The sequence below is a fragment of the Heliangelus exortis genome, chromosome 9 (genome assembly GCF_036169615.1).
Source record: "Heliangelus exortis chromosome 9, bHelExo1.hap1, whole genome shotgun sequence".
In the NCBI taxonomy this organism is placed as follows: domain Eukaryota; kingdom Metazoa; phylum Chordata; class Aves; order Apodiformes; family Trochilidae; genus Heliangelus; species Heliangelus exortis.
In genome coordinates this window covers 2,844,092-2,858,029 of record NC_092430.1, presented here as the reverse complement: position 1 = coordinate 2,858,029, position 13,938 = coordinate 2,844,092, and the positions used below count along the sequence as shown (strand labels likewise).

At 40.8% G+C, this 13,938-nt stretch overlaps 1 protein-coding gene and 1 long non-coding RNA gene across 4 annotated transcripts; one reads left to right on the top strand and one right to left on the bottom strand.

The window, feature by feature from the left end:
• Positions 1 to 390: 390 nt before the first annotated feature.
• On the bottom strand, positions 391 to 12,937 carry PARL (presenilin associated rhomboid like). 3 transcript variants are annotated; one of them, XM_071751681.1, is made up of 10 exons: positions 12,698 to 12,937; positions 12,410 to 12,614; positions 11,815 to 12,048; positions 9,430 to 9,478; positions 7,610 to 7,705; positions 6,894 to 7,043; positions 6,366 to 6,436; positions 4,930 to 5,031; positions 2,527 to 2,624; positions 391 to 721 (listed from the first exon to the last, which is right to left on the bottom strand). In XM_071751681.1, exons 1-10 carry the CDS (start codon positions 12,742 to 12,744, stop codon positions 604 to 606), a joined length of 1,170 nt encoding a protein of 389 aa, XP_071607782.1. In that variant the 5' UTR covers positions 12,745 to 12,937; the 3' UTR covers positions 391 to 603. The 3 variants fall into 3 exon arrangements, with proteins under 3 accessions (XP_071607782.1, XP_071607783.1, XP_071607784.1); XM_071751682.1 differs by having other exon boundaries at positions 11,849 to 11,989; positions 12,698 to 12,854; XM_071751683.1 differs by lacking the exon at positions 11,815 to 12,048 and having other exon boundaries at positions 12,698 to 12,854.
• On the top strand, positions 6,988 to 11,021 carry LOC139799592 (uncharacterized). Its single transcript, XR_011727363.1, has 2 exons — positions 6,988 to 7,075; positions 10,741 to 11,021. It is a non-coding gene; the product is annotated as an uncharacterized lncRNA (long non-coding RNA).
• Positions 12,938 to 13,938: the final 1,001 nt, after the last annotated feature.

Here is a 13,938-nt window from a genome sequence, read left to right as displayed (position 1 = left end):
CTAGGCTGAATAAGCCACAGCTGATGCATAAAGCTGGACTATTCACCAGTATGTAAGCTCTGGCAAACAATCCAGCATGGCTTCATGTATTTCAAGTTTTAAGTTTCAAGAGAGACAACTGGCTCATCTCATCCAATCTTTTCAGCAGCAAAGACCAGTGAACTTCACCACATTAGCCTTACGTTGAGCCCAATCTGTAAGGTGTGCCTTCTAGGAAAGGCTGACATTAGGGGGATGTTGTAAGAAATGGAGTTGTCCAATAACTTCATTAGTTTTAAAATTTTTTACCTTCCTAAGTATTAACCAGTTGTACCCCATTTTGAAGCTTTTTTTGGACAGAGCTTCTGGTTGCTTTTTTTTTATTCCTCCTTTAAAAAACATGATGCAGACTTATCTCAGAAAGCAATAGGATAAAAACCTTTATTGTTCCACCTCTGTCAGAGTTCATTTTCAGTTGATATGCATTTTTGTAACTGCAGCTTACATTAGAAACTTCAGCTCCTTAGGTGCTTCTATGTGGAGTAGCAAAAAACCTTAAACCAATTCAATCCCATGTCTTCAAGTAATTTACCACTTGGGCACAAGGAATCTCTAGGATTGGAATCAGCTAAATCTTCCACCTCCTCCCTTTCCTGTGTTCTTTGTCCTCATTTCATGCCAAGCTTTCACCAGGGGTTCTCTGTTCTTCCATATGAGCTCATGACCATACGTCACGTACCACCTGAGAAAGAAAATACAAATTAAAACTAACTGCAGCTTTTCTCTGCATCTGAGAAACAGGTTGATTTTTAAAACTGAGTAAATCAAATGCTTAGAACAGGAGGCAAGAAAAACTGAAGCAGAAAGAAAAATATTCTCAGCAAAAGGCAGTGGCAGGTAAGTCACTTGTTCTCTTGGCCCCTGGCAGTCAAGAGAACCTCTTTGTGTTCTTGCTTGTCTCAGTCCTCACAATGAATAGTTTTCATGTCTTTGATTTAATGCTCTCAAGACTTCTAGTTAGAAAAAAAAGATGCAAAAAGCAATTTCCATTTCAAGGGACTGTTGAAACAGTACTGTTGCTTGTGCTAATCCTTACTTTACACTACCAAGCATTTTTCTCATCTGCAAATCCAACTGCCCCATAATGAACAGCCACATTCCATTAAATGTGAATTTTCTTACATAAACATCTAAACAAAGATTTTTTTCCATCAAAGTACTATAGTTTATTTTACATTCATAGGGAGCTCTATATGCTGACAGATGAATACCACTGCAATTCAGCAAGGGGGGAACATGGTGGAGAGGAGAGGTGGTGGGGGAACAACTGCATGGAAATAGATTAAATGTTCTCCCACAAGCCTAACTTCACACCTGAGTCCTGAGTAACAAAAACAGGTTTATGTGAGGCAACAGCCACTGCCAAGTAAAGTGGCCATTCCTTTCACTCCTATAGCTGCTTTCCAAAGTGGACAGTTGCCTGTGAGGCAATGTCTAGGAAAACACTTTATCCACTCAACACATGCCCTAAAATAGAGGCCCTGTTGCTGGATGAAGTGATCACAGAGCAGAAGATATAGGTAGAATATACACAGCTGAGCAAGGCATGACACTTGGCAACTCAAGACAGTTTTTACTGCAGCTGCTACTCTATCCCCATAATATGTGGATGTGCATTATCATGAACAAGCTGATATAAATACATCATGGCAGAAAAGAGTTATGAACCAGCAAGACTATATCAAATGTATTTGTGGGACCAGAGAAGGGGAGAAAAGGAGAACAGAACTTACTGACAAAGGCAAACCAGTTTGTAGACCAAAATAAGTGTCCTTCACTTGTTCTTTGTCTGGCCTAGTTAAATTTGAGGTAGGATTTTAAAATGTTTACATAAAATGCTTACAAATGACCTTGGCAATAAGCATACAAATTAAGACAATACTGAGATCAGGCAGAAGGGGAAAAACTCACTTGGTAAAATAGTTCAAACATGGGTCAATGTAGAACTGTTTCCTACAAAAGAGGTTTCTAGTACTTCTTCCCAATTAGAAAGGCTGCACACAGAACAACAACAGTGCCAAAGAGCAGTAGAAGCAGCTCAAAAAATGTTGGCCTGAACTTATGCTAATTCTGTAGCTCTCTCTAAATTGGCAATTAAAGGAAAAAAAACCAAGACAAAATTTCCTCAGCTGCTCAATTATAAAATTATTTTAATTTGCCCACGCTGTACTTTGTGTCAATCTTTTCTGCCTTGAGACTGTCTTCAGTGTGCTGGGAAGATAGAGACAACCAGCCAAGGTTCTGATGACAGGACAATCTGACATCTACTCTACCATTCTAAGGCAGTTCAGATCAACTTCTTTCAGTTCTAAACATCCACCAACAGACTTTCCCACATCATTTTATAGTCCCATCAGGATAATGGTGAGTTGCCTTCAGTGCTACTCAAGACAACTTTCCAAACTTCAGAGATAAAAGGAAGAAGAGATTAAAAAAAATATAGGATGAATTTAAATACAAACCAGAGGTCAGTAAACACAAACTTACATTCCAAAGAGAGCTCCTCCAAGATGTGCTGCATGGTCAAAAAGTCTCCAGCCTAGAGCAAGCCCTGCAGTGTCAAATGCAATTATGGCTTTTAAAGCCTGGAAAGGAAGAGAACATGGAATGGACAGGATCAGTTGCAGCCATGGCCACTGATAAAAAAGTTTCATATTCTGGCATAGAACAAAAATTTTAGATCAAAAAATATTCCCTAACTTTGGTATCAAAACATCCATTGTACAAAAAAAAAGAGGAAAAAGAAAAAAAAGAGGAAAAAGAAAAAAAAGAGGAAAAAGAAAAAAAAGAGGAAAAAGAAAAAAAAGAGGAAAAAGAAAAAAAAGAGGAAAAAGAAAAAAAAGAGGAAAAAGAAAAAAAAGAGGAAAAAGAAAAAAAAGAGGAAAAAGAAAAAAAAGAGGAAAAAGAAAAAAAAGAGGAAAAAGAAAAAAAAGGAAAAAGAAAAAAAAGGAAAAAGAAAAAAAGAGGAAAAAGAAAAAAAAGAGGAAAAAGAAAAAAAAGAGGAAAAAGAAAAAAAGAGGAAAAAGAAAAAAAAGAGGAAAAAGAAAAAAAGAGGAAAAAGAAAAAAAAGAGGAAAAAGAAAAAAAGAGGAAAAAGAAAAAAAGAGGAAAAAGAAAAAAAGAGGAAAAAGAAAAAAAAGAGGAAAAAGAAAAAAAAGAGGAAAAAGAAAAAAAAGAGGAAAAAGAAAAAAAGAGGAAAAAGAAAAAAAAGGAAGCAAGGAAGCAAGAAAACAAGGAAACAACAAGAAAACAAGGAAACAACAAGAAAACAAGGAAACAACAAGAAAACAAGGAAACAACAAGAAAACAAGGAAACAACAAGAAAACAAGGAAACAACAAGAAAACAAGGAAACAACAAGGAAACAAGGAAACAAGGAAACAAGGAAACAAGGAAACAAGGAAACAAGGAAACAAGGAAACAAGAAAACAAGAAAACAAGAAAACAAGAAAACAAGAAAACAAGAAAACAAGAAAACAAGAAAACAAGAAAACAAGGAAACAAGGAAACAAGGAAACAAGGAAACAAGGAAACAAGGAAACAAGGAAACAAGGAAACAAGGAAACAAGAAAACAAGAAAACAAGAAAACAAGAAAACAAGAAAACAAGAAAACAAGAAAACAAGAAAACAAGAAAACAAGAAAACAAGAAAACAAGAAAACAAGAAAACAAGAAAACAAGAAAACAAGAAAACAAGAAAACAAGAAAACAAACCAGACTAAGCTCTTAGCTGTACTGTGCTGACAAAACAGACACAAGCAGCTACAGAACAGGTAGAGCAGAAATGTGTCCTCTTCAAATGCTTGGTCTCTTCTAAAACTACCAATATACTTCTACATTGGATTGTTTACTTTAAAAGCTGATGTACAATATATGTAATGCAGGTTAAAGGAGCACAAAGTTTAGAAAAACAGTTACATGGAAGGGCTAAAATTACTCGGGGCTAAAATGATTCCAATGCTTATGCTTCAAGAGCCAATGTTGCTCTCATATGTGTACTTCCTTATGGCAATGCTCTCAAATATTTCTACCCTGGCCATCTTTTTTGAAAGATATGGTTAAAGGATACCATGAAAAAAACAAGAGAAAAATATGAAGGCTGTACCTAAGAACACTTTTATTCAAATCTGTAAGCTTCATCTACAAAAAATATTAAATCTCATGTTCCTGAAATGACAAAGCTTAACTGCTTTAAGTAGAAGACTAAGCCAATTTTAAATAGTGGACCAAAGATGAGTTACTAAAGTCAAGACATACATGAGAAGCTTTTCCTAAATGGGGCAGTGGATACACTTTCAAGAACTCAATGAAACAGGAATAAACCACTGAGGCTTTTCTTCATGTGTAGTACCAGGACTCCTTTTTCTAATACCACCAGTGTTCTTAAAAGCATCAAAAGATGGTATCCAAATAGGGAGGCAGATATTCCTCCACAGCTGGGATGTTATTTCCCTTCAGAAGTGAAATTCTGTTTTTCCCATCTCATTGGTAAGTTTTTTCTTCAGAAAGAGGGTATTAATATTAGATTAGCTTGTAACAAGGGCTGCTATAAAAAGTATTGCCCACCAGAAAGAACAATATGTGGGTGGACATTTCCTCAGGCAGGTAAAGCAATGTCCCTCCCAACTTCTTTCACCTCTTAGAACTGATTGGAAACAGACCCATGGGGGGTGGAATTAAGATAATTCTAAACTCACTACAACCTTGTGTAATGACCATGCAAGGCTGCAACAATTCACAATCAGTCTCTAGGACTTCTGTGACCTGTACTGTCTTTTAAAATACATTTAACAGCTTAGAAACAGAAAGAGGAGGACACATGCTCAGATACTGGAGAGGTATGAGGAAATTGTTTTAAGAGTAGAGTTTCTTTGCAATACAAAAGCACTTACACTTCCTGCTGTAAATGTGACCATTGGAAGAAATATGATGGCTAGTTTTGCTTCTGGAATCTTTGTGCAGACAGCTGCAAGGACAGTCATTATAGCTCCTGACTGTAAATACATTAGAATACATGACAGTGAGTTGAGTTGTTACATAAGGGAAACATTATTTTCCTTTTTCCTTTCAGCTTTTATTTTCAAATGCAACCCACCTGTAAACCAAAAAGTACCAAGCACCACAGTAAGTTCAGAATAAAAACAAAGCAAGACACTGTTACTTGATTTCAGCATCTGCAGATAGAAATACTGAAATAGAAATACAAAAAAATGCCCCTCAGATGCTCTTAGATAACTAGGAAATTACCACCCTGATTTTAGATAAATTTTTATGTTACTTTTTTTCCCTCAGTGAACCCTTGAAATCCATTGTATTAATCAAACACAGACATCTCATATGAAAAGAATAATTCTGAAGCTGGTACCAAAAGAAGGAAAATAACACAGGGACAGGAACAAGAACTCTTTTGTCAACGAAACAAGCAATTCCCTGGTCTGTACTAAACTGACCATGGGCTTTTGTATCCATGAAATATCTCAATGGAAAGGCTGTGAATGCAGGAAACTAATGCACAGGCTGATAATTTCAGCAAGTTCAGATCAATAAGACTAATGGAAGGTAACTTGCTCCAGGTATAGTTTATTGACCATATAAAAAGGGACAATAAATAGAAAGCAGTATAGAAATGTTACTCTAGGGATTGCTCAACAGGATTTTTTTTCAGTCCAATTGAAAAATAAGATCTGGCTTTTGTCTTTTATCAAAAATATTTAGTCAAGTCAGTTAGAAAGCCTCTAAAACCCAGTAAATGGCTAAGTTATAGCCTCAAACTTAACACAAGTGAAGTGTTTCAAAGTACTCTACTGCTAAAAATAGTTGTAAAAAGCAGACAACCACAAGAGCTCCTTGGCCTGCCTCAATTCTTTCACACTGTGAGGATTTTGGCAGGACTGCTGCCCTTTCTGCACAGCGTGCCTACAACTTCCAGTAGCATCATGTGTTGATTTTATCTGTTTGATTATATTATCTCTTTCTAAAGTGTTCTATTTTCAATTATAGATTACTGTGATACACAATTATACACTAAGATTAACAAAGTAAGTTACAGAAGTGAGCTCTCTGCTCAATGACATGAGCTCCTGCTGGTAAGTATTAATTTATAAGTCATTAGCATTAAGTGGCATTACTTCTGGGCTGCTGCTACAAGAGTTAATACATTTGAAAAACAGGCAAATTCTTACACACTGAGTACTTTCTTTTGGTAAATTTTCCTAGCTTCCCCTATCCCAAATATATTTTGGGGTTTTAAGCAGGTTAAAGAATATGGCAGGGTTTGCCTGGGGCTTCAGAGATCAAGATAAGGTGTCTCCAATGCTGAGATACTTACAGCTCCAAGGGAGGGTTCAAACCTTCCAGTGGCCATTTTTGCAACATAACTGACAAAAGTAGAGATAACCCCTAGAAAGCAAAAATGAGTGGTGTAAACAGTGCCAGCAATGCAGACAAGCATAAGAAAGTGTAACTATGTTACCTGTACAGCTTCCTCAAGAAGCTCCTGTAGGTGGTGCAGTTTGGAGGTTTGTGTGTTTTATTTTTTGAGGGGGGTGTTTGTTACGACTTGAATTAACCATCTTTTCCCATGGAATGCCCATGAAGATGTACTAAGAACCATTTTATTTTGGTAGCTAAGCATGACATAAACCCAGCCACTTGTATTATCACAGTATTTTGAAGCCAAATATCCTAAACCCAACAGAATTCTGTATGACAGCACCTGAAGTTAGTAAAGGGCACTGTGTGGGAGTGAATGCTGACCATCTGTCACAGTACAACCATTCACCCTGCACACACTTTACTTGTGTGAACACATGATAGTATTTTTAAGTGTTGTAAATTTATTTTTCTTGAACATTACCTGCAGAAAGATACACTGCAATGAACTGCTCACATCCCAGAAGAGAGACAATGCTGCTGGAAAAACTCCACAAAACATACATGTTTGCTGCCATGTGGAATAGAGAGAAGTGACTGAATGTAGAGAGCAGCATGGGAGAACACACAGCTTCTACAAAAGAGGAAAACAAGGAAAAAGAAAAAGTAAGTGTTTATATTTGCTTCAACCTGCACATCATGCAGATTAGAAGTTTCTCAAGACATACTATAGGCTAATTATGCTTAGATTTCTCAAATACAGGCTGTGTAATAAACCCAGAAATGTAACAAATAACAAATTCCATGCTATGCTTTTTGAAAGGTAAGACCCAGAAATGTGCAAGCTGTACAAGCAACTACCTTAGAATATCTTATTTATCTGTTGAGGAACGCTTCGTATAAAATATTTATCTTACAACACATTTATTCTTTTGAAAGGAAAAAAAGAGATTTTATATGTATGTGGTAAAAGATTTTTAATATATTACATAAGCATCTATACAAAAATATTTTGCTGGAGAGACAGACTCAAAGAAAAATTTGTTTTCAAAAAGCTACTGCCTCTCCTCACTGAACCAGCAGCCTTGGCAATGCAAAAAGGTCAATTAGGAGGTCTGAAGGGCAACATTGCTTAAAACAGGATCAGAGGTTTTATTACATCCCAATAGAGATAAGTTTTCCAAATTACTGTTGACTTACTAGAGGATGGATTTGAGGTGAAATATGTAAACATAACCCGTCGCATACCAGGCAGCCTCCACAAACAGAACACAAAGACATTTGCAGCTATGATACCTATTAAGGGGGAAAAAAAAAGTATAAAAGTTAATTATGAATGTAACATTCCATGATGCTTACTGTAAACAAGCATTCCAAAGTAAGCATGCTTTTTTTTTCCTCAGTATCCACTTCTTACTTTATAAAGCTTAGAAAAAGAAAGAAAAATACTGAAAGCTAAATTTATATAGTGTCTTTCAGAAATATAACATGTAATTGCAACAGTTTTAACATACAATACAATGAATGAATGTGACAATCCAGAAAATCTGTACTTGGGACATTCAAGCTATTATTTCAAAATTCTACTTCACTGCAGAACCAATGCCAGCTTAAGCAGTTTTTGCCTCTATCTGCTTGTTCCCAAATGCCCCCAATCTGCTGCACAGCTGTATTTAACTGCAGAGAGAGACTAAAGGGAGGACAGACACACAGTATACATCCCTTCTATTTTCTCAGGAGGTTTGGTTTTGAGGTAATTGCAGAGATACTGTTTAGAGATCAAGCATAAAAAGTTGAGTTGGCATTGCTAAGGCATGGTTACCTTTGGGAGAAAGCAAATGCACAGCTTTATATTTCACAGATTTTTCTTTTTTTTTTTGCAATCTTATTTTAGTTTAAGTAAGAATGGAAATAATGACATAATGATGCAAAGTTGTTGTCTGTTGTTTGAACTGCCTCCTCTATGTTTATTCAAGCATTCAGGGATTTAATCTATCACAGCTAGAAATATTAAAGGGGAAAACAACTGTGCTCCCTTACAGAACAGTTAATGTCACATAATGAATTTATTTAAAATTCGCAACAAAACGTAAGAACTGTGAAAAACTATGGTATACAAATCCCAGAACCAAAGTTTTAACAGATTTATCCTGGCACTCCATCCTGTTCCACCATGCTTTTTTATCAGAGGAAATATTTTCCTGCATGCTAAACCAAGATGTTGGGAGAACTTTTAGCAACTCCAGTACACTAAGCCCAACCTTGTTATGGCAACTAGGGCTTAGTATCCAAATGGCTCTGGGTCTACCAATTAGAATTCATATTGCTTCTTAGATTAAATTCATGTTGAGGAATGTTCTAGGGCCTACAGAATATGGATCTCCACACACACACACACACACCCCACTCCAGTACAATATTTGTATTTTTATTGTGACTTGGCTTGGGCAATTTCAAAGCACTGCACAAAACCTCTTGACAGGACTTGTTAGCTTGTAGAATATATATGAAAGGTATGTCTTAGCTACTTAGATTTTAATCAAGTACTCATCAATTTTTCTCCACATATTACACTTGGGGGTTTCAAGTGTAAGGGATGGGTAGGTTAACCCAACCAAAGAAAAGCTCACAAGACAGTTGCTTCTTGTGTTCAACACTGTGTATGTAAAACTAGAAAAAAATTACCAGAGCTTTATTTCCAGGTACCAGTGGAATATATACTCATATTCCTTGTAAAAGCATTTGTTGTTTTTCACAGTTCCTGAGAAAAACATTGCCTGGAGGATTCTAGCTAATCCTCCATGCTCTCACACAGATGCACAGGAATTTTAATAACGCATACAGAACATAATTTGAGAGAAGGAAGTGTAGCAGAAATAGCACATGTGCAGGTGGAAGTTTACACTGCTTTGTGCCTAACAACCTAAATGTGGTATGAAAGCCATCTGTTTTAACATACTGTACCTGTTTGCCATATTTCTCTTCCTGTGAATGTCTAATACTTGTAAGCTAACACCAACCTGTCACAGTTCGCTGACCCTCAGTCAGGCTATTCCACCAGCTGTTAATCTGAAAAGGAATTGATGTACATCAGGACCATTTCAGAAACAGCCTCACAAGGGTCTAACTTTTTAAGAATGGAAAGCATTTATTTGAAATCTGTCAAGTACATCTGTTTCAAACCCCTCAATTTCTGACTGGTTTAGCTTTTCAAGTTGGCACTTCCTCGCTGAAGGATAGAGATCTATCCTCCTTTTGATAAAAAAACCTAACAGAGATGAAGAGTTTCTTCAAAAAGAATGGGGTTTGCACAACTCCATGGTTAACCTCTGCTTGTACTAGACAAAGATCTAACCCATGATGATAGCCAAAGTTAGCATAAACCCTGCCTCAACCAAGCTTCACCCTAATGCTGTCTAACATCACACCACCCACCTGTGACAAATTCCACTTTTCTGCCAGGGTCACTTTTGCAGAGGTGGCTCACAAGATGTGGAATCCATTCCCCCTTGTGGCCAGCTCACCCAGCCCTCCTCCAAGTATAAAACCCCTGAAAAAAGTTGATTTTGAGTGCAGTCAGCAAACAGACAAACCCCTTTTTATCTTCCTCGGCTTTCAGAGTAATTTTGGACAAATATTTCATTGACAGCTCAATGACTGTCCAATCACATGGATGAGGACAATATCATAAAAACTATCTGTAGATTGGAGGCCAGGGGAAATAATGCTGTATGAAACAAGTCATTCACTATTTGATGTCAAATAACAACTTCATTGCATTTTTGTTTAATTCTCTGGCACAGGATAGAGGCACTGGTATTTCCTATAATACAAGAACACTAAACAAATATGATTTTCCTAAAATATAAGAAGCAAATGTTCGAAGCAGCTATCAGGAGATCCTGAACTTTTAAAAATGTAACTTAACAGCTGAAGATGGGGGTTAGGAGTTTAATCCTGTTAACAATAGTGCAGGTGTTGCTTTTTGCTTGTTTGTATGTTTGGTTGGTTGGTTTTGGTTTGTTGTTGTTTTTTTTAATAGCTAATCAACAGATCTTTCTCTTCAGGTTTTGAAGGAAAACAATATTTGAAATAATTTTGTTTTTATAATTTGAACTGACAATCATTTTCTCACCTGCACAAAGCCAGAAAGCATGTTGTAATAGGCCTGGCTAAGGTAGTATTAATTTTGTTTATAGCAGCTTATACATTAGTGTTACATGTTAGATTTTTGACTGAAACAGTACTGATAACATAGTAATGTTTTCATTTTTTCTAAGCAGTATTTGCACAGCATCAAGGCCTTTCTCTCTCTTACTCTGCCCCTGCAGTGAATAGACTGGGGGTGCACAACAAGCTGGGAGGAGAGACATGACCTGAAGTAACCAGAGAGATATTCCCTACCATATGTCATGCTCAGCAATTAAAGAGAAAAAGATAAGATTTTGGGAGGTTTAGCCATCTTTTGCTCATGAACTGGCTGGGCATTGCTCTACCCACAGCAGATGGCAAATGACTGCCTTTGTATCACTTCTTTTGGGTGGTTTTTTTCTGTATTATGCCCCTGCTCCTTCACTTACTAAATATATTTTTAGTTGATGTTTTATCTTTACCCCCAGATTGTCTTGCTTTTATTCTTCCTTTCCTCTTCCCCCATCCCACTGGGTGTTTCTGGGGAAAGTGAGTGAGTAGCTGTGTGATGTTTAGCTGTCAACAGGGTTAACCCACAACACATCAGCTTCAAAAGAAGTACTGAAATTCACACAACTACACATTACACAAACAGCTCCTACCTTGAAACAGACCTATAACATATATATATTTATGTTTAGTTTTAAATGCACTTAATTGAAAACTAAATGACTGAAGATTTTGCCATGTCAGCTACTTTTATAACAAATACTTTTTTTGTTCTTACTGCCCAAACTCAAAAGCCCTTGCATAGAAATGTCAGGTCTCAGAGAAATAAGCCCTCTAAACCCTGATTTTTGAAGTCCAGGATGAAAATGCAAATGCACTTCAGAAGACAAGATTATTAAAAAAATTTTATGCTTAAGGTTCAGAATTTAAGCTAGCTCTGTCCTCTTTGAGAGTTTTTGTTTACTTTTGAGAAGACTTAGGGTCTCTAGATTTTAAAAGGTATCTAGTTGAGATATCCTTTCTTCCTTGTATTTCAGGGTGAATTTGGTATTTTTGTCCAGTGGCTTTTGCAGTGATATCATGAGGTATAGCTTTCTAAAACTAATTCTATTAGTTTTTCCTGTAAGGAAACATCTACTGTAATTTGTTAAGAGCCTGTTATTTCCTCAACTTAACAATCTGGATAAACAAGCCAAGTATTTGTTGTAGAAATGGGGCACCAGAGGGAGGGCAGGGTGATGTTTTACACTTCTGCAGGGACCCACCCGTGTGTGGACAAGCCAGCCTGGCTCTCTGTACCTGCTTTCTGAAGTCACCCCTCTTCTGCGGGCGGATTTTATCCAACCAGTCTGCCCGAGCTTCCTCAAAATAGGTCTGAACCCGCGACTTGAGCGACTCGTACTGCCAGATGGCGGCGGACCCGAAGGCAGAGCCTGTGAACTGGGAGGTGTGGGACAAAGTGTGGTGAGCCCCGTCTTGCCGGGGAGGATGCTCCAGCCCTGCAAGTGTTCAAGGCACGGCTGGAGGGGGCTCGGAGATACCCTAAGAGGAGGAATCCCTGCCCAGACATGGGGGGTTGGTACCGGATGACCTTTAAGGTCCCTACTGACCCAACCCATTCCGTGATTCCGTGCAAGCTAAAACGAAGGCGCCATCCCCAGCACGGTCCCTTGGTGGCCGAGGGACCCAGGCTCTCCTTGGGGTTCCGACACCCGCCCTTCCTCCGTTACCCATCCCCGAGCCCTTCTTGCCCCTCGGTGACACCTGAGGCACCGCTGCCGTACGCGGTCCCCCCCCCCCTTCCCCTCCCCTCCTCTCCCCACCGCACACGGCAGCCCCCATCCCGCAGGGACCACTCACCCCCACCGCGAAGATCAGCGGCTTGACCAAGCGCTGCGGCGAGGGGCGCCCTGTATGCGGCGGCGGCGGGGGCGGCGGCGGGAAGAGGCTGCGGCGGCGGCGGGGCTGCGGGACGGGACCCGCCTCGGCGGAGCCCGCCGGAGATTCCGCAGGCGGCGGACGCGCCCGGCGGAAACCCTGTCGCTGCTCCAGCAGCACCGGCAATCTGCGGGGGAAAAAGAGACGCGGGGCCGTCAACACCGCCTCACCTACCCCACCTCTCCCCTCCTCTGCCCGCTCCGGCGGTACCTGCGCGGCCGCGGAGCCCCGGCGCGGGCCCAGCACCACCACGCCATGTTGGGCGCCTCCCCGCCCGCCGAGCACTTCCGGGGCAGCCGCCCGCCATTTTGCGGTGGGCGCCCTGAGGGAGGAGGGCGGGATCCGCCGCACCCCAGCCCCGGGGGAGAGCGGAACAGGGGTTCCTCATCGCTGCGGGACCGCTCCGCACCGTGGGCACCCCCGGGGCTCCCCGTGTCGAGGGAGGCGTTTCCGACTGCTCCTGCCGCTTGGGGCTTCCCGAACCCCGCCCCGCTGACGTACGGAAGGGTCCTCCCGCTCCTGTCCCGCCATGGCGGGAGTGGCGCTGAGGGGAGCTCGGGGCCGCCATGATGAGTGGGGCAGCGCTTCACGTCCCACACCCCTCTGCGCGTGTGGGGGGCGACATGGGATTAAGGATTTCCACGGCTGGACTGTATTGCTTTCTTTAGAAGCCCTCAGGAATAGACTCTCCTCTTAGCCTCCAGCTCAGCTCTGCAGCAGCCCAGGAGGCAGACAGGAGCCTGGGACTGCCGCCTCAGCCTTGCCTCGCTCCCCCGTGTGGCTCCACCTCTTCACACCTCACCGACTTATCTCGCTTCGCTTCTTTGCCTCACCTCACCTCACCCTCGGCTTTCTCCGGCAAAGGGCTTCATGTGCCTGCCCGCCAGCCTCCTTCCCGGGCCTTCTTATCGTGCTCTCCCTCACCCAGGTGAGGTGCTTTCAGGTGTCCTGTGGTCTTCTCGCCATCATCTGGGGTTTCTAGCCTCTGGCACTGTGCTGCCAGCCGTGTGGCCAGGCAGTAGTTCCCTGCAGGGATACTGAGGTGCTGGGCTGGCAAAGGGCAGTGCTTGCCCTGCCATGCTGGGACATCTTTCCAGGTTAGTAGCCAAATCAGTAACCACCACCACACAAGGTTGTGCAGTGGAGTCATGGTACAGGTTTTTTTTATCTAAATCAGTCTAACTGGTGAGAAAAATACTTGCTCTGCTTGAGAAGAGAGAGCATCCATGGCTGTGATCCTCTTGCTTTCTTCCTTGATTTCCCCCACATGTGCTTCAAGTGTTCTCCACTTTTTGGTTTCATTCACCTTCCCTTTGTTTTGCCATGCGTCCAGGCCCCTGGATTGTCTTATTTTGGAAGGGCTGCTCTAGCTCTGTACCTGGGAGGAGGCTTCAGAAGCCAGCCAGGAGGGACAGCAGGAGCTTGGGCAACAGAGCAACATGTGGGGGCTT